This window comes from Alosa alosa, chromosome 13, assembly GCF_017589495.1.
Source record: "Alosa alosa isolate M-15738 ecotype Scorff River chromosome 13, AALO_Geno_1.1, whole genome shotgun sequence".
Lineage (NCBI taxonomy): Eukaryota > Metazoa > Chordata > Actinopteri > Clupeiformes > Clupeidae > Alosa > Alosa alosa.
In genome coordinates this window covers 14564346-14584122 of record NC_063201.1, presented here as the reverse complement: position 1 = coordinate 14584122, position 19777 = coordinate 14564346, and the positions used below count along the sequence as shown (strand labels likewise).

The window sequence follows — 19777 nt, the reverse complement described above, 5'->3', positions numbered from 1 at the left end:
GACGTCACTCTCTATTTTATATAGGCTTACACACATGATTTCACAATTGGGGTTCACAGTCAATTTTCCTTTGAAATATAGGTCATATGACCGTGGCTGGCTGGCCGACAAGTTAAAAGAAACTAATCATACTAGCAAGCACAATTTACCTTACACGTTATGGGAAGGGTTGGATTTGGGTAAACACTGTTTCAAGGTGCGCCCCGTGCGCCACAGTCAAATATTTTTTGGTATAGCCGTGCAGTGCAAACATGGAAATGCATACAGAGCAATAGCACGGAAATGGCAAACATACAACCTAAATTTAAGACCCAGAATTGTTTACAGATGGGCCACAGAAAGTCTCCCGTTTAATAGCCAAGTTCACCTAGCCTAATGCAAGACCAGCCTTTGGTTCATTTGATTCGTTTTTCTTGGATAGCCTAAGCCTGCTAGCCTGGGTGTTCCCATGCTGCCTTGCGCGCGATTTGATTCACGCTGCTAAGGCAGCCTGGAGACCATGGAGCAAATTTTCGCCTGAGATAGGGAACCAATCACAGAACAGGGGAAAGCAAGGCGATGATGAGCTATGCACAGGCGCATTTGATAGACATCCGTGGCACCCAATAAACGGATCTGGGCATTTTTTTCAAATACGAGAAAATGAACGTTTGGTTCCCAGACCACGTTTCATTGAGAAGTGGTGGCGCTAGCCAGGCTATAAGCCTGCCAAACATGAAGCAAATAAAAAAATTACTTGTTCACGGTTGGAAAAAAAATATCTTCACGTTGTTTAGCCTAGGCATTTCATATCATGTAGCCTAGTGCATTGTGCGCCTGGTGTTATATCACAAAACATTTGTACAGCAATATGCTTTTAAGAAAGGCTGATCTCTAATAATGGCAACGAGGAAAGACATTTCACGTCCAATTGATTATTATATGTTCACGTAGCGTTTTAAACAAACTGCAGGTAACGTTGCAATTAAGGGTGTATGGGCATTTGCGAAAAAAAGGTTGAGAACCACTAATCTACTGTACATGCGAAATGCCCTGAATATTAGTGTAAATTCCCTCTTGTTAAGACATTAAGAATGAAATTGCACAAAATGATAAATCGCCTCATTAAACCTCTCCCCCAGTATATCTATGGAACTCCTCCTATGGCGTGTGATTGTAGGCCTGGTTTTTAAGCTAAGCAGCAGCGATGGTCGTGGGCCGTGGCCGCTGAGTGGAAGGGAGACCTACGGTTAAACCATAGCGATCTTGCTACTCAATGTTTTTCTAAGGTTGGCTATGTTACAAAGGCAGTGAAAATTTAGACAAATGTATGGCCAGTTGGCCACCGCTTGTTAACCCATTCGTATCAGGCTTTTGCAGCCTACACTGTGCATTTGTTTTAATTCGTCAGTATTATATCATAGCAAACAACACAGTCTGAACGTACCAGAGAAATGGTAGCCTACAGCCTAATGGGGGTGAGGGTTTGAAAATCGTATTTTATTAGATTGTATCCTGAATTGTTGGTATGTGGTGGTAATACTGCATTTAATTACATGCAATGTTGAATACCCCCGGTAATTCGAACCATGGTGTTCAAGGAAGACATACATTACACATACTGTATGCCAGTAAATTAGCCTATTTTGATGTGTAGGTTGGTAAACATCAAGAGAAAAAAAACATTACAGTTAATGTGTAACACTGCAGTTAATGCTATGTTGAACTTTTTTTGTTAACTTATTCTACTTGCCTAACACTCACTGACAATATCGCAGATGTTCAACACATAGAATAGTATTTTAAAAGTGTGTCAAAATGTTCTCTTTAAATGGATTGGATCTCATGGATTTGTTAAGTTTATAACAGATTTTCTTTATAACTTACACAAAAACAAAATTATCATTTGAACTACACTATTTAGCTTACTTGATGATAATAATTTGTAGTGTTCTCTGGGGGCCCCTTGTCAGTGCTGGGTCCTTAGAATCGTCCCCATCAATCAAAGTTAAAACTGAACAATAGTATTTCATTTATTGTTTTTTCTACATTAATTCTTTGATTTTACATTTAAATATCCATTATTAAAAGCTTCATTATAAGGAAGGAATTCATTTAATCACAGTAAAATTGTGTGATTTATTGGTCTTTTTTAATCGTTTGTCAGCACAAGTTAAAATTGTACATTTTATTTCTAGACAACATTCGTTATCAACCTCAATAAGTTTGATGCATATCTAAGGTATTTTGTCTGCTGAATAATTTCAATTAGATTAGTTGAGTCAGAGCCTGTCTACGGAGAGCCTGGCCACTCTGTATTAAGTCCCATTGTGCCGAATTTTGGTTGTAGTTCCACCAGAGTTTCACTGGGGGCGATCGCCATGAGTGCAAAATGAATAGAAGTCAAAGGAGCTAGACGGTTAAATTTGTCTTTTTCACCTGATTGTCATTGAGAAATCTCAGATTTGATTGTAGTTTGTACAACTTCAACATGGGTTATAGGTCAAAAGTTGAATGAATGAGTACTTATGTCCTTTTGATTTGTTACAGGTTGGGTCGTTGTTGCCCATAACACGCTAGCATTGTGCTAATGAATGACGTCATTGACACGTTTGAAAGGCTTTTTAGAAAAAATAAGTGACCTTAGAAAATATAATACTCAACTAAGTATATTTTCTTTGCCTCCCCTTTCGAATACAATTCAAATTACTTGACAAAAAATTATATCCCGAGAAAAGTGGATTTTGAGGGGTACAGCTTCATAGACCTCCATTCATTCTGCACTCATGGACGAGCGCCCTCATGTGGAACCACAGAAGGAACTGCAACCAGTTCAGAAACCGGAAGTTTTCAGAGAGTGGAAGTTCTCCCCTTATTAGACATTTTCTGGTTGAATTGAATCAGTTGATCTTTCTACATTTTCTAAATACCTGCCATTTCCATTAAATTATGATAATTCTGTGCATTTTTTCAACATTACAATTATATAATATTACATAAAGTCCTCATAGGGTTCAGTTTTCTGTCCACAATAAAGTTTTGTTAATGTTAAACTGCACTTTTTCAATTGTCTCTGTTGTTTCAATACACATCCAATTATCCAACACAATCACATATTTCGAGGTGCAAAGACATATACCATATGTGGGTAATTTCAAGCACTTACCCCTGATTGTGAAATTAAAAAAAGGCTATATGGTATGTTAAGACATGCTATGCAGACATTCCATGTATTCAGACAGCATACTACAGCATAAGATATAACTGAAATTTGAAGATTTCATTCAAAGACTGATTTGGAATCATAATTCAAAGCATATAAATTATACTTAGTGTAAGAAAAGGGAAGAGTATTTTGTTAAAGGAAGTATTTTCAAACTGAGGTATTGTTAGTGAAAGGGAGGGGTTAACAATGACATAAGCTGCACTTATATGCCATCTTTGAACACAATACCTCTTTGGACTTAATTTGTAAGTCCTCTGCATCCTTTTTCAGTTTAGCCTTCTCTTTCTCAAGATCAGCGATGGCTTTGCGTAGCTCATCAGCCTCTTTGCTACTGCTCAATCTCTGCACTTCAAGCTTCTGCACAACAGTCATCTTCTCTTGGGTTGCGATTTCTGTCTCGTGCAGACGGGCACTGATCTCATCTGCCTGTTTCTTGAACTTTTTGGCCTCTGCCTCTGCTTTGGCCTGAGCATCACTGAGCTCAGATACCTGCAGTTTGAGTTTCTCTGCCTCAGCTGATATCTGCAACTGTCTCTTGCGCTCAGCCTCCAAGGATTTCTGAAAGCCTTCCATCTCCTCATCCAGACGTTGCTGCATCAGCTGCTTGTCTGCTAGCAGCTTCTGAGCCTGCTCTTGAGCTAGATCTTTCTGTTTCTGCAGCATTTCTGCCTCAGCTTTGAGTTTAGATGCCTCCTGGATAGCTTGCATTTTTTCCTTGAGGACCTTTTCTGCAAGGGTTCGTTGATGAACAAGATCATCTTCTGCTATCTGTCTCATGCGAGCAGCCTCCTGAGCCTCAACACTAAGCCTCGCAGCTTCCTCAGCCAGCTTCTTCATGTTCTCAGCCTCTTCAGCAAGGAACTTCTGTGTGTTGTCTTTGTCTTTTTTGATGAGACGTTGGTTCTCCTCCTCAATTCTCTGCTTCAATTTCATCAGTTCCTCCATCTGAATTTTGACCTTGAACAGCTCTTCTTCTACTTGAGCCTTCTGCTTGACAGCATCACCGACCTCATCCTTAAGGCGTTGGAGCTCATCATCCAGAAGAGTCTTCTGCTTATCTGTCTCATCAAGCTGCAGTTTGACCTTCGTCAGTTCTTGCTCAACTTGAGATTTTTGTCTCAGGGTTTTCTCTGCCAGTTTCTTGTGTTTGGCCATTTCAGCGTCAGCCTGTTGCTTCTGTTTGAGAGCGGCTGCCTCTGCTTGGGCTCTCTTAGCAGCCTCCAACTCTGCCTCTTTTCTCAGTCTCTCAGCATCTTCTTGAGCTTTGGCTTGGTTGGAAGCTTCGACCTCTGCTGCTTGCTTCTGGCGTTCCGCCTCCTCAGCTTGTTGACGAAGGAGAGCAGCCTCTCTCTCAGCTTTCTCTTTGGCATTTTCTGCTTCTTTAGCTAGCTTTTTAGCCTTCTCAAATTCTTCTTTCAGCTTCTTCTGAACAAGGCTGTCCTCCTTTTGCTGCGAGAGAATGCTTTGCACTTGCTGTTCTGCTGCATTGCATTTCTGTGCTGCTTCTTTTGCTGCAAGGCTCTGCCTTTCTGCCTCCTTGTCGGCCTCCTCTTTTTGCTTATTGGCCTCAGCTGCTTTCTTTTTGAGCCGTTCAACTTCTTCCTGGGCTGTCTGGCGCTGACGAGCAGCCTCTTGTTCTGCAGCAGCTATTTTCTTGACTTTTTCTTCCGCCTCTCTCCTTCTATTTTCCTCCTCTAAAGCAAGCTTCCTCAGCTTCTCAGCCTCCTTCTCAGCTTGGACTTTGGTTTGTTGAGTTTCCTCGGCAATGTTTTTGAGTTTGTTGAGTTCCAGCTCCAAATCAAGCTTTCCAGATGAGGCTTTCTCAAAGTTAAGCTTAAGGATGCGAATCTCCTCCTCCACAATTCGTCTTTGTTTCAGAGTATCATCAACAATGGATTTCTGTCTCTCCAGCTCAGCTTCAGAGGATTTCTTTAGTAATACTATCTTTTCTTCAATGTCTTGTTTGTGCTGGCTGGCCTGATCTTCGAGGGCTTTCCTCTGGTAGGCTTCATCTTCAGCTTTCCGTCTGAGACGTTCATTCTCTGCTTCCTTCTCTTTGAGGGCAATCTCAGCTTCAGTTTTGAGGCGAGTTGCTTCATTGATTGCAGTAAGTTTCTCTTTAAGGATTCTCTCAGCTTCGGCTCTTTGCTGGGCTGCTTCCTCCTCAGCAATCTGCCTCTGCCTCTTTGCCTCCTCAGAGATGGCACGGAGCTTGGATGCTTCCTCGGCAAGGTCTCGCATTTTTGCAGCCTCTGCCTCAAGGAGCTGTTTACTCTTTTCTGTGTTGGACATACCCTCTTTCTCAGCCTTAGCTTTAAGTTTCAGAAGGATGTCCATTTCGCTCTTCACCTTGGCAAGTTCATCTTCAAGGTGTTTTCTTTGCTGCTCTGCTGCACTGACCTCATTTTTGAGACGGTAGAGTTCATCGTCCAGTAGAGACCTCTGTTGTTCTGCGTGGTCGAAGTCAGCCCTCAAGCGGATAAGCTCTTGCTCTGCTGTGAACTTTTGCTGTGCAGTGGCCTCTGCCAGCTTCCTCTGCCTCTCAAGCTCCTGTTCAGCCATGTCCTTCTGTTTCAAAGCAGACTCCTCTGCCTTAGCCCTCTTCTTAGCCTCTCGTTCAGCATCGGACTTCTGTTTTTCAGCCTCCTCCTGGGCTACAGTCTTCTTGTGTGCTTCCTCTTCTGCTTGAAGTCTGAGACGTAGGGCCTCATTTGCCTTCTGTCTCCATTTCTCCAGCTCCTTCTCAGCATCTGATCTGGCTGCATCAGCTTCCTCTTGCTGCCTCTTGAGACGTTCCGCCTCTTCTTGGAGTTGGATCACAGTGCCATGCTCTTGCTTGAGAGATTCTTCCAGCTTTGAGGTCTTTTCCACATAGGACATGCGCTTGCTCTGGAGCTCAGCAGCTGCGCTCTTCTGTGCTGCATCATGGGCCAACTTTATCTGCCGTTCCTTCTCAACCTCAGCTTGCTTCATGCGCCTTTCTGCCTCCTCTGCCTGATTTTTGAGTTGGTTAAGGTCCTCCAAAGCCCTCTGTTTCTGTTTGGCAGCCTCCTTCTCTGCTTCTGCTTTCAACTTGAGCTCCTCTTCGGCCTTGCGCTTCTTCAGTGTCTCGTCATTGACCTGTTTTCGCAGCTTCTCAGCCTCATCCTGAGCAGCTTTCCTCAGCTTTTCGGCCTCAGCCGCCTTGTCCCTAAGCTGCTGCAGTTCAGTTTCGGCAGTGCTCTTCTGCTTCACAGTTGTCTCGAGTTGGATCCTGATGATACGGATTTCCTCTTCGATCTTGGACCGGCTCTGAAGGGCATCCTCGACCTGTTGGCTCTTGGATTTGATTTGTTGCTCTGAGAGGTTCTTGAGCTCATGCAGCTCTTGCTGAATGTTGTGTTTCTGCTTCTCTGCATCCAGGGTTACTACCTCTCTCTTGCTAACCTCCTCCTGCATCATGAGCTTCAGCTCTTGGGCCTCTTTTTCCGCTTTGGCAATGGCCTTTGCGTGAGCTGCTGCTAGCTGCTTTTGCTTGTCTAACTCGGCCTGCATTTCGGCCATTTTTTTCCTGTCTTCCTCTTTAAGTTTCTCAGCAGCTTTCTGTATTAGTGGAAGTAAATAGTACAGAAAAATCAATTAAGAAATTAACATGAAGTGTTACGTGTTAAGGTTATGGTTATGATTACAGTTAAGGTTACGATTAAGGTAAAAGCAAAAGTAAGGTTATGATTAAGGTAAAGATAAAAGTAATTAGCTTTGATTAACACAAGACAGATGCAAATTCATGACAATGATATTAGAGTTATCAAGACAGGATGCAGGTGCAAAGTTAATATGTATGACACTATTGGATGTAGTTGTGTTGTCCGATGTAATTAATGTATGGAGACGAGAGACATCACTTCACAACACTTCACTTCACAGTCTGAACAACAACTCATGCGCCTGAAGCCATTTCCTTTAGTAGAATTCCCTTGCAAGCCGTATCTGCATTTTTCAAAACAAGCGGGGCAACCGCACACTAAGCATTACCACAACCTTCTACAATGTTCTGATGCATGGAATGATCTGAAATCCAAATATTGTTACTTGAAATGACTGGAGTTAAGTTTATGCACACACATGTGTTGGTGAATACACCAACATAAATTTAATTAAGTCTGGTCAGCCACAAATGACAGTAACAGCTGTGAAAAATGTGATTATAGGTAAAAAGAGTGCGCAAGGAAGGAAAGGCCTTAGGAAAGTTTGGAAAAGGCTGCAGGCGAGGCATTGTAAGGAAACTGTATTCCAAAAGGGTTGTAGGAAATGGTTCGCCCTGCAAGTCTAATAGCCAAGCCATGCTTTGTGTAACAAGAAAGATGCAGCAAAGGAAAGCACAGTAACATTGAGAAGAGCTGCTTTGATACAAGTTATTTATAAAGCAGATATATCTATATTGATCATTTGCACTATAGTATCATTATAGTAATGTTAAAGGAGAATGATGTCTGTGGACATTCTGATGAGAGAATATAACTGATAGTAGAAGAGACAATAGAGAGAAATTAGTCTGAAGATATGGGTGTGAATACCTGAAGCACTATAAAAATTTACCTCTTTAGCGCCCAAACAAGACAAGCAATCATCATGACAAAGCACTGGCAAGCAGTTAAGAGAGGCAAAGAAACAAACAAAACATTAAGGTTAGAAAAGAAAGGGAGAAACAAATTTGTGTTAATCTGGTAGAGTGAAGTGAAGAGTGAAACATGGCGACCAGAGTATAAAGTGACACACCAAGGTAGTGTGCAAAATGGAAACTGAGAAGTGACTTTTCCAAACTAGAATATATACATGACATTCAACAAGGGCATCCACAGTATGATATTTCCAAACCTGTACTGTTACAGTAGAAATATGTAGCTTGGAAATAGCTCATTTGGTTAGGATGATTTTCTACACTAGAGGTTGTGCTCAGCCAAATACATAGTAATGTAACAAACAACAACTCTAGATCCATAGATAACAGTGCACCCTATATTTTCATTGAGCCTTGATGGAAGCAGGATAAAGTAGTCAAATGATTTGTGTGTAAATATTATGTTAGATTATGTTAAATCTTATTCACTTAAAACCCTTTCTGAAGAGAGTTGTTTTTGACACCTGGGTGTAGAACTAGAAACTCCAGTGACTCTCTATCTGTAAAACAGCAGCGTGGAAATGAATGTCTAGTCACCCATACATTAATTAGATGGGACTGTGTGTGTGTCATTGTTTGTGATTGGTTGATTGGTTTTGGTTGGACGGGGTTATGGTTAATGTTAGTGTTAGTTTTTTGGGAATGCTCCACAATGCCCTGTGGGTTGTCACGCACCTCCTCCTCCTCTAGGCGGCGCTGCGTGTCCGTGATGAACTTGATGTATTGACTAGTGAGCGTCATGAGCTCACTGTAGCGAGTTCTAAGAGTCACATACTAAGGACAAAAATAAACCAGATTAGATACATAGAATAGGCATACTTTTACCATACCTTTTACCATAGTTAATAAAATAGATAATTTAGAATATTCTACATAATGTACAGTATATAAAATCAGTGTAGCATATTTGACTCTGATATTTGTTAGCTATGAGCAAACCAGAGCATTATCAGTATTGTACTGTCCTAAGTAAACACATCTTAAAGGTGCAGACTCACCTCCTGAATGATATTGTCCGAAGCAGAGTCCATTTTGGTTTTCTTAAGGGGAGATGTCAGTGGTTCCACCTGTGCTTTGTAGGCAATCAGCTGGAGTTCATAGTCCTGAGGAGATAAGAAAAGCTTTCAGTCATCTCTCATCCAGGAGTTAAATAAATAAATGAATTAACATCAAAATACTACCACAAACCAATATGCCATTGTTGTATTGTTGTATTGTTGTTTGTATGTCATGTTTACCTTGATGGTGTCGATGTATGCCTTAGCATATTTCTGACACTCATCAACTTTTCTTTGTTCTTCTCAATCTCCTCCAGGAGTTTCTGAAAATAACATAAATTCTGATTTAGTACATTGACAAATATTGACAATGAATCATAGTAAATTAGTGCAGTGCTATTCAAACAGAACAACTCATGGAAGAACAAACAATGATGTACAGACAGAGATGTCCCATGCATTGTGTATTGTACCATTATATAATCTACTACTGTATATGATTGTACACAATATGACATCCTAAATTTCCCTCAGGATGAATGAAGTATTTATACATCCTCCACTTGTATGTTGAAGTATTGTGTATTCTTTATTCATGCTTAACAGGAAACTGACAATTTAACTAATGAATTAATCTGCCAGCTTCCAAGACAACTCTACACATAGTACCTTCTCCTGGGCCAGCTGCTCCTTGAGCGTCTTGCTGTCAGTGATGGGCACGGCCTGGATCTTCTCCTGCCTCTGCTTGGCGTCGCCGATCCACTTGATGAGCCAGTCGTAGCTGTCGCGGTAGTAGCCGACTTGCCTACCTAGCTGCTCCAGCTCACGCAGGCGCAGGTCGATCTGGCCGAACATGCCCTGCCAGCGGTCTTGGAGGCTGGTGTGGAGCTGGCGGTAGTGGTCGAGCTCCGCGTCGCGCTCGCTGTGCACGCGAGACATGCGGTCGCTGACCGACGCAGCCTTCCCCAGCCCGCCTTCCAGGCCGTCAAAGACAGGCTGCTCGGCCTCTGCGTCCTTGCGCATTATCTACAGGAGACAAGAATTTGGATTTTTAGAATTTTTCTAGGATTTTTAGAATGGTGAGCGGCTTCAAATTGTTTTTTACGGATTATAACGTAGGAGGCGAGTAGGAGAAAGGGATGGGGAGGGATTTGGAAATAGAAGCAGGTCGGAATCGAACCCGGGTCCCCGGGCGGTACAACAGCTTCCCCAATCCTGTTCTATTCTTCGCTAGTTTACATAAGAATGCAAAGTGCTCATTTCAAAAACCTTCATCTTTCCTTCGTCATGGGTCGAAACAACCTCATGTCCATTTGTAATTTGGAGTCAGGTAATTATTTCCACACGCATGCCATTATTTATATGAGAGGATCTGGTCTTAATTCAATGAACCACCATAAATTTACTAAAACAACTATGTCAGCTACAGTGCCTGAAGCTTCCCTTCCAAAGAGAAAGGCTGGTAATAATTACTGAACATTAGGTAAACTATACTGCACACACAGATGCCAGACATGCCAGCCTGATTACTGTCTTCACTGGATATTTACCTTGAGTTCAGTACGGTAGGTCTCCACCTCTTTGACGTCTGTCGGCACCTTGTGAACTTCACGGAGGCGGGTCTCATACTTCTTCAGAACGTCCTCTGCCCCTTGCGTGTTGCGAATCACAACATCTACTGTCTTCAGTCTAGAGAAGAAAAGGAGGAAGAAGGACACAGAGAAGTATGAACTCTGTTTTTTTTCTCTTATCCTATCATGACTACAAATATTTAGAGGTCAGTTATCCATTTCACTGACATATAGTGAAAAAGAACTTATGTGAATGTGGTTGTGAATGTGAGTCGATATTCCAACTGCTTCACTGTAAAGTGCTCTAAGTGCCTTGATAAAGCGCTGTATAAATGTAATGTGCTGTTATTTTGTTGAATTTAATATGGTAGAATGTGGTAAGAGTGTCATGTTTAGTCTTGTTGTTTTGTCGTTAAAAATAAAGCAGTGGCAGCAGCAGAGACACTGTGCAGATTTACACTTACTTCTCCAGGTAGATGGAGGACAGGCTGTACACTTGGTCCATTTTCTGCAGGGTGATGTCCAGCTCGGAGCGCAGAACGGGAGTGCTAGCCTGCTCAGGTGCTGCCAAGACCTCCTCGGCCTTCGCTGCCACGACATCCAAATTCTTCTTGATGCCCTCCAGCTGAGTTTGATCTTTCTGTGGACACAACAATGTGAAAAATTCACTCAGCAAACTCTCAAACTCTCCCGGAGGGGTAGAAGGAGCCTGTGAAGAAACTGGAGGCCTGTCTCTCCTCTCTTGACGCAGATATGAAAGAGAAAGCTAATGTTCTCTTAACTGGAACCCTAAATTGCAAGTCTTTGATCAGTACCTGCTCTCCCAGCGGCCTGTTGTGCCCCAGTAAATCATAGAGGTAAAGCAGAGAGAGGAGCCCCAAAAACAAGAGCCCGATCACAGGCCACCATAACTGCGTAGGAGAGAGGGGCCCCTCGAGCTCCTCTCCCTCTGAATCCATGCAGGGTGGCAGCAGGAGGAAAGTGGCTAGAATAATGACTAGCTTCACTAAACTGGGAGAGAAGCACCGAAAAACAACCTCTCTCTGTTCTCCTGGCAGCAGCGGAGAGAGCACTGGAAACGGTGAGCATGGCATTCCAATACGGCGACCCACCCCCTCCGCTGCACGCCTCTGCCCACTGGGATCCGCCTCTCCCACCTCCTTCCTCTGAGTCACCACCCACCCCACCCCCCTCCAACCTCCACCACCAGCCACACAGCACCACCAGTAACCAGTATCCTCCTGCCTGTATCTCTCCGGACATTCCTTCTCCCTCTCTCTCTCCCTCTCTCTCCCCATCCCATGGTTATCTCTGCCCACTGCTTACTGCTAAATGACCGCAACAGCTTCTCTGTATCCGTCTCCCGCGCCATGTTATGATGCGCTCGGCCTCAACACCCTCACTCATTACATGGCATCATTCATTGTTTATGGTGCCACCCTGTGACTTGCCATTCGCTCAGCTCTTCCCTTCCCCCCCCACCACAGATGTTTCTTATAATTATGTCAACTGAAATACATGCTTCTTATCTGAGGATAAAATGCCCCCCTCTCCCCCTTTAAAACAAAACCCAAAACAAAAAAAAACTAAATCAGTTTCATAGTGAGGAAGTATTACATCTGGAACCATGAGTCAAATTCTTCCATTCAATTACAAGAAGCCACCACTAGATGGTGCTAAATTTCCATCAAACTCATCCCTACTAGTGCTTAAACACTGCATAAACATGTCACTCTTTAAGAGAATATATGATGGAGATACAGCATGCTGTAGAGGATATATACAACAAGGATACCTTTTGATCAGTAGTCTTTCGGGAACAGTCCTTCAGGGGGTCCTTATCCACAGGCTGACGGATCCTGGCTATGGTGCGAGACTCGACAGCCTCGATCTGAAGACGCAGGTCTTTGACCTGAGTGATGTAGGTCTTAGACACAGACTCATCCTGCTCACCTGTGTGAATTCACAGTTAAGAAAAAGTAAAATCAGTACTCGTGACCATACAAACTGCGGTGAAACCATGTGGAGGAGTGGTATGGAAGACAAGGTCTACGACACTCCTGCACTGTGCAACCACCATGCATCTATGTCAACAGTGCCAAGGAGCTTGAAAAGTGTTCAACCAAAGCCTGCTAGAATTAGAGGGTTTCCTCTGCCAAGTACAACCTTCTGCTTCAGTATAATGCATAACATTGCTGTCTATTTCTAAAGACACAAATCAAATAAGCGACTTGCAGTGGATGTGTGTTTCCTTCATTGTCATTGTTTTGACAAATGTAACAACTCTAAAATGGACAGCCAACATGTAATGACAAGCAAAACACATTCAATCAACTTATGTCTACTATACAAACAACAAACATAAAGGAAAAACTAGGGCTGTCAAAATAACTGATTCATTTCGATTAATTAATTTGAGAAAAAATAACTGATTAAAAAAATTAGTGCAGATTAATCGATTCCGTATGACCTTTGACCCCAAGCCGTTCTAGTCAGTAAAATTTAGACTGTAATATGAAGGAGAGAGAAGAAAACATGCTGCCTGGATCATTGATTGGAACATTTACTTTTAAAAAACAGCCTGATGGTGTTGATAAAAAATAAAGTGTTGAAAATAAAGTCCTCTGCAATGAAATGCCTTGTATGTGAAAAAAAAAACTTCTTCCCGAAGCACTTCTGAATTTATTTCCTTAGCATATTAGGTCATAACATAGATTATTATGGCAATTATTTGAACAGTGAAAATAATAATAAAATAGTTTTTGAACTTTAATGTCACTAATGCTGATTATTCAATGATTCATTAGAATTTAAATATTTAAAATACTTTCACAGCAAAAAATATATATGCGATTAATTTAGATGAATTAATCACAGAGTATGTAATTAATTAGATTTTTTTTTTTTATCGATTGACAGCCCTAGGAAAAACATATTGACATGACAAAACTCATGCATACACACACATACTACAGATGACCAGTTAGTGAGACTAGCATGATGTAATGGATGGGATGGATTGATTAAAACAAACATAACGATGGCACAAATTTGTCTCATTCATGGTGAAGAAGCTTTGCTCATTATAAATGGCATTGAGAACAGCCCGATAACATTGGCTTTTTACACTCACCCTTCGGTTTGACCACAGGTCCTGTAACATGAATTTCATAGACTGAATTCTCCTTCAAATTGTAACAGATCTTACCATTCTGAGACTCACCCATAATGAATTACAAAGGGACACTTTAAACTTTGTAGGATTCTCAGTAAAAAAAAAAATGGTTAGAGAGAGAAAGATCACAGAGGGAAAAAGTCAGGTCACAGCAGAATTCGTTACCTTTTTCTAAATTGCGCAGCAGGTTGTCGAAGTGTTGCGTGGTCTTCTTGTAGCTGTCCTCGATCTGCATACGGTCATCTGCTCCAAAGGCTTGGGAGTCCTGGCTGTCCCTCAGGAAGTCCTGATAATGCAGCTCCAGGTTCCTCAAAGTCAGCCTGTACTCCTCTGTCTTCATGGTCTTGAACTGGAGAGAGGAAACGGTGGATTGGATTAGGTTAATAAAGGTCAGGATAAGGGGATCAGCTCTGCAAACTGAGGCTGAGCACTCTGAGAATGTCTTAATTCAATTACAGGTGTCCATTTCAGCCGACTCCATTGATCCATTTAATTAACACATGTTTTGGTTTCTTGTTCAGCGCTAGCAAGCACGGGCAGTCCCTCTTCCCAACTGTGAAAACACTCAACACATTTTGCTAGGCTAATTCAATTGTGAAGAGGCCTTCAGGATCACTTACTGTAATTCAATAATGCATTCTTATGTGTTTACGTGGATCTTACTATAAATAACTAAGATCGCCACGTACAGTACCACACAGGGCAAACCTAAACACCTAACATGCACCAAGTTCAAGTAAGGACATCGAACAAGCAAAAGAAAAATAAAATAAAAAAAAGCTTGACAATACAGTAGCTCAATAAAATTTACATTAAAAATATTATGTACAAAAAATATTTTTTCCAATATAAGAGGCAGTGAGCTCACCATGGTAACGTTCCAGGAGCGGATGAGCGTGATGTCCCTCATCAGGTACTGCCATGACAGGTAGCTCTTCATGTTGATGTGCAGCCTCTGCCAGTAGATGGTCATCTGCTGGAGGCTGGAGTCCAGGCTAAGGAAGACAAAAACACAGGTGTAAAATGTTTGTCTACTCTGGTAGTTATCCTAAGACATAACCTTTTTTACACGTTTTTGCTTTGAAAAAATAGGAAGGGTTGATGGTCTGAATCTATAGCACAGATAATTCTCCCACTTAGTTTCAGTCATGTATCCAGATTTTAATATAACAACTAAGGCTTTTTCAGGTGGTTTAGGAGCCACAATCTCCAGACAATACTATGCAACCCTTAGATGAGAGTACTGCATAGGGTATCGTACTGTTCACATCTGACACTTACTTGGACACACTCTCAACAGCGTCCTTGTTGACAGGTGGGATGAGGAAACAGACGGAGGGAACGACAGCCTCGTCGCCAGAGCGATTCAGCACCTTCCACTTGTATGGCTGCGAGTTGTTGAGCAGAGCACACTCATCTCCTTTGTGCACAGTGATCTAAGGAAGAGCAAGTTAAATTCCAATCAGGAGATACGTGTAAGTATATTTTTAGATATTAAGTATATTAAGAAATATATTTTTAGCTACCCATCATCATCTCTTGTTGTAAAGTATAGTAGTGTAAAATGCTAGTGTAAAATGCTATATTTGAGAACTTTTACATGTGAAATAAGTGCTTGGAAATTATGACTCAGAAGTTCACCAGAAAATAAACTCTTAAGTATGACTCTGTGTTCTCACCTCCATCTGTTTGAAGTCACACACAGCCTGAATGGGCAGTTTGCCCTTGATGGGAGTGGTTGGGTTCCTTGGCTTCAGCTGAATGACCGTCTTAGCCCGCTTGTTCAGGCTTGCAATCTGGTTCTTGAGCTCATTGACCTGTTCCTTCTCCTCCTGTAAAGCAGAACCATCGGAGTCATTCAAAACTACAACTGACCTCAGATGTGATGCCCTACCTAACCATCTTGAGACCATTCAACACAAAGGGAGAGTAGCGAGGTGACATAAACGCTCCGTACCACAGCATCTTGCAGAAGGTCTTCCAGGCGTGTGGCTGTGGTAGAGCGATCACATGTGTACTTTTTCTTCATGGTCTCCTGCCTCTTCTTCAACTTCTCCTCTGTCTCCTTAACATCGGCGAAGAACTGGGTAGCAGGAAACAACATTGATTTCATGTCCCATACTGTGTGGTCCAGAGAGATATTCATCAGAGGCATCACTATTCATCCCCTTACCTGGTAATAGGCCGTGTTCTCTTTGAGATGAGCTTCGATGCAACAGCACAACTGGAGAATCCAACTCCACTGAGTCTGCAAGGCAGCTGTGAAAGCCTGTGGAAGCAATAGAGATGGTCAATCCGACTGTCTATAGACCCTTTCATCAATAAAAACAAAAACAATGCTTGAACATTCTATTTGGGCCCCAATCTACTTCCTCTGCATTAATATAACATATGGAATGTTAAAAAGGAAGTCTTGTGGGGCCAACTATGATGCTGATAATGGAACTCTCTTGAAAGGGTCTATTGATGCTGGGATTTTGGCGTCTTCCTGTGTGTGCCCTCTGCTGCATGTGGGGCATGTCCTCGCTTACCTCCACGGTCTTCTTGCCAGGATGACCCTCTTTGATGAGTTTGTCGCCAGTGGCCTGGATGGTGTTGACCTTCTTCTCTCTGCCCTCAAGCTCCCGCATCAGACCCTGTGGTACACGGAGGCATTACTATAGAGACCTAACAGAGGCTCAGGTCACCTTCGAAGCATCTCTCTAGCTTAGCTGGTATTGACAACCTCATGTTCAAAGTAACCTCAAAAACAGGTTTCAGTATCTTCAAGGTACTGCTGTGCTGTGCTGTGCTGTGTCAACATGCTGTGCAGTGTCAAAGGTAATGCAGTCTCCTTCAACACAGAAAATAATTGGTGCTACAGGACAAATAGTTATTTTTAAACTTACTGAGTAGTTCTCTTTTTTGGCCACCATGTTGGTGTTGCGGTCACTCCAGTCGAAGTTGACCTCTTCCTCTTCTTTCTCGTTGAGCCACATAAGCTCCTTGGTGGCAGCGCTGACGAAGGCGTGGAGTGAATCCAGGTTGCGGAGACGGGACTTTGATGAGTTCTGCGAGGATAAAGACATGCAGTTCGATTTATGCAGTAAAGAGAGAACAATTTAGAGAACTGCTCAAAAGCGGAGAGTCATTTCTGTTGAAAGAAGCACCTACCAAAAGCTTGGCATACTGAAGATTCAGCTTGCCCAGGTATTCCTTGTATGTGCCCTTGCTAATCGGGGACAGCTGGCTCTGAAAGACAGAAGGTGAGAGAGGGATGAGTCAACGAGAGGCAATCAGAGAGATCACACCAAGAGACGTGTTCAAGCAAGCAGTCATTGCCGGCAGCCATTAAAAACTCAAATCATCTCCAGATGCCTGTAATAATCTTGTGATGTGTTTTTTTATATCAAGCTTTTGTGGCACCTTGGGGCACCCCACAGCTAAGTGAACTTCCTCTTAAAATACACAATTTCATCAGATAACACAAGGATTTATGATCAGATAAAACAAGGATCTACTGTATTTATATAATGGATATCGGCTTTTTCAGTGTATTACCTCGTCGGATCGTGCCCGCTCGATCTTAGCGCGGAAGTCCTCGACGGTCTGATGCAGGCCTCGGTGGCTGCCCAGCTGGGACTCCACGGTGGCCAGGTCGGCGCCCCAGTCGGACCCGTCGATGCGCTTCTGGTTCTCCTCCACCCAGGCCAGCAGGTCCTGGGCATAGCGGAGAGTGACCTCGTCCAGCTCGGGGCGCATCCTGGTGGACGTCTGCTGCGAGCTGGTCAGGACCATGGTGGACTGGGCAATGGGCGGGGCGGACTTCAGGCGAAGGTTGTAGTCGCTGCGCAGGTTGACCAGACGCTCGTGCAGACGGTAGACCCTGGGGTGGAAACATGCAGTAGGTAGGATCAAGCATGTGCACAACTGAAAGGGTTTTCAACAGGCTGAAGATTCTTGCCAGGGCCTTTTTCAAAAATGCTTTTTTGAGCATTTGATAGAAGTGAGAATAAAGAAACCAGCTACATTTGAACATTTGTACAGGTTGTGAGAAGAAGACAAATCAGTGTTTGAGAGAGGCATATCAAAGTGTTGAAGTTTCATTGGAAGAGTGCTTTTGCAATAATTTGATGGTCTTACCTGCGGTACATCTGTTCTGCCTGTATGTGGCGTCCGTCTTTGAGGATCTGCACGTCATTGAAGAGCAGGCGGATCATGCCGTCAGCTTTGTCCAGGTCCCGCTCGACCTCTGCAGCGTGCTGGGCAGATTTGCCTGAGCTCAGGAGACGGATGTCCTGCAGGAGACACACACACACACACACACACACACACACACACACACACACACACACACACTTCCAATCAACACATGTCATAGGCCACTCTTCCCACAAAGCCCAGCTAATCCAGCCATAGGCTTCTCTCAATGATTGACTATTGGGAAATCACTATCCTTTGGCTGAGGCTACAGTACGAGAGCCAGCCTTAATGGTGATGATGATGTGTTTGAGTGTGTGTGTGTGTGTGTGTGTGTGTGTGTGTGTGTGTGTGTGTGTGTGTGTGTGTGTGTGTGTGTGTGTGTGTGTGTGTGTGTGTGTGGTTATTAAGTTTCTAATTAGAAACTCCACAGTTTGTTTGCCTGGGCTCATCAGCGGAATGGAATGTGCTCTCAGTGTGCAATTGGAGGAGAGTGATTTAATCAGAACGGTGCTGGGAAGCTGACTGGATTGCTGTGTTACTGAGGCTGCATGGACGGACTGTCCTGAGGTCCCCCCACAAGAAAAAAACAATAACATAAAATAAAATGGACATCATAGAGGGCAGGGCGACTCACGGACTGCAGCAGGCTCTCAAGCTGGTTGAGCTGCTCCTCACACACGCCGGACTCCATCTGGACTTTACTCACAATCCTCTGGAGCCTCTCAAGCCTGAGGAGAGAAAACAGGACACGTTAGGAGACATGTGGGCTTCAGCAGGGGTCACCAAAGAACAGGCACACACACACACACACACACACACACACGGCGTAGTTGTGACAATCATCTTACAACCATCAAAACTCAAGAGTCTGTGTGACTGAGAACTACTCATTATTGTTTATAAATACACATGCATTGTGGCTGAATCACTATATTGCATTACACACTGTCCTATTCAGTCATACTGCCCTATACAGTACAAATATACTTAGCAGGTAAGTTTAAGGAAACATTTAAAATAGCCAACCAACAATTGAATTATTCAAATATAAATGCATAGATGTGGCTTGTTTAAGTCACATATTTCCAGTAAAGGTGCACTTACACAGTTTAAATATACATATAATGACATGTTTACAGACGAAAAGCAACCATGAAGAACCAGACCAAACAAATGACCACACAGACCACTCACTGCTTCCTTCTCCTTCTCCCTCGGCCGAGCAAGTGCTCTAATTTATAAGCGTCTGTCATGAACGCCATGGCTTCAGTGGTTCCCCTATGTTCCGTGGCTCATCTACGCATCTACCAACTACAGAGACAGACTGGTCCTCCTATAGTCCTACATTCTCAGGGGACAGAGACGCCTGCTGTCCAGAAACGAATCAAGTCGCTAGGTGAGCCATTCTACTTTTGGTCCCTGTGGTCAGCTGTGTTGCGCGAGCTGACCACGTCCAGACGGCACTAACAAGGCAGGCAGTCTTGTGACGGAGCGCCAGCCCCTCTGTTCCCAGACGCATCCTGTGTCTTCATATTTTGCAATGCTCGCGGCAGCCAATGACTATATGAGTCTCCGAATTTTGATATGATCACATGGCGACCTTTTAACTTATCCAATTACAGTGATGATGTCTGTCTGCAAAGTTTGATCCGTGGCTAACACAATTCATCTTCTAAGGCTTCCTATAACATCAGGAAAGAAATTGCACTTGTACAGGTCCCAAGACACTGGTTTGCTCACACTCCACCAATCATTTTAATATGACTGGTAGAGGTTACGTAACTCAATGATATTGCTGTGTGTGCAACAAGGGCTTAGAGAGATGTATTCTGTCGTCAACCATTTCTTTTCCTTGGGAGCAAGCTCTAAGATTTAAATAACAAGTCCAAAGAGCCAACCTCTTCTTACCATAACCATACACCTCCAAAAATGTTGCATCTCTTATTTACTGTACCAATGTAATATTGATTTTAAAACCCACAATTT

At 43.0% G+C, this 19777-nt stretch overlaps 1 protein-coding gene across 1 annotated transcript in view; it reads right to left on the bottom strand.

Annotated features, from left to right (window-relative positions):
- LOC125305544 (plectin-like) overlaps positions 1 to 19777 on the bottom strand; it is a 73008-nt gene that overhangs the window by 8642 nt on the left and 44589 nt on the right. Inside the window, 21 exon segments of the mRNA XM_048260333.1 lie at positions 3434 to 6787; positions 8541 to 8639; positions 8864 to 8968; positions 9104 to 9159; positions 9162 to 9186; positions 9533 to 9889; positions 10414 to 10552; positions 10899 to 11074; positions 12230 to 12387; positions 13775 to 13958; positions 14478 to 14604; positions 14891 to 15045; positions 15289 to 15441; positions 15567 to 15692; positions 15783 to 15878; positions 16141 to 16245; positions 16498 to 16659; positions 16763 to 16840; positions 17150 to 17474; positions 17732 to 17886; positions 18426 to 18519. Of these exon segments, the coding sequence (XP_048116290.1) occupies positions 3434 to 6787; positions 8541 to 8639; positions 8864 to 8968; positions 9104 to 9159; positions 9162 to 9186; positions 9533 to 9889; positions 10414 to 10552; positions 10899 to 11074; positions 12230 to 12387; positions 13775 to 13958; positions 14478 to 14604; positions 14891 to 15045; positions 15289 to 15441; positions 15567 to 15692; positions 15783 to 15878; positions 16141 to 16245; positions 16498 to 16659; positions 16763 to 16840; positions 17150 to 17474; positions 17732 to 17886; positions 18426 to 18519 (6229 nt within the window).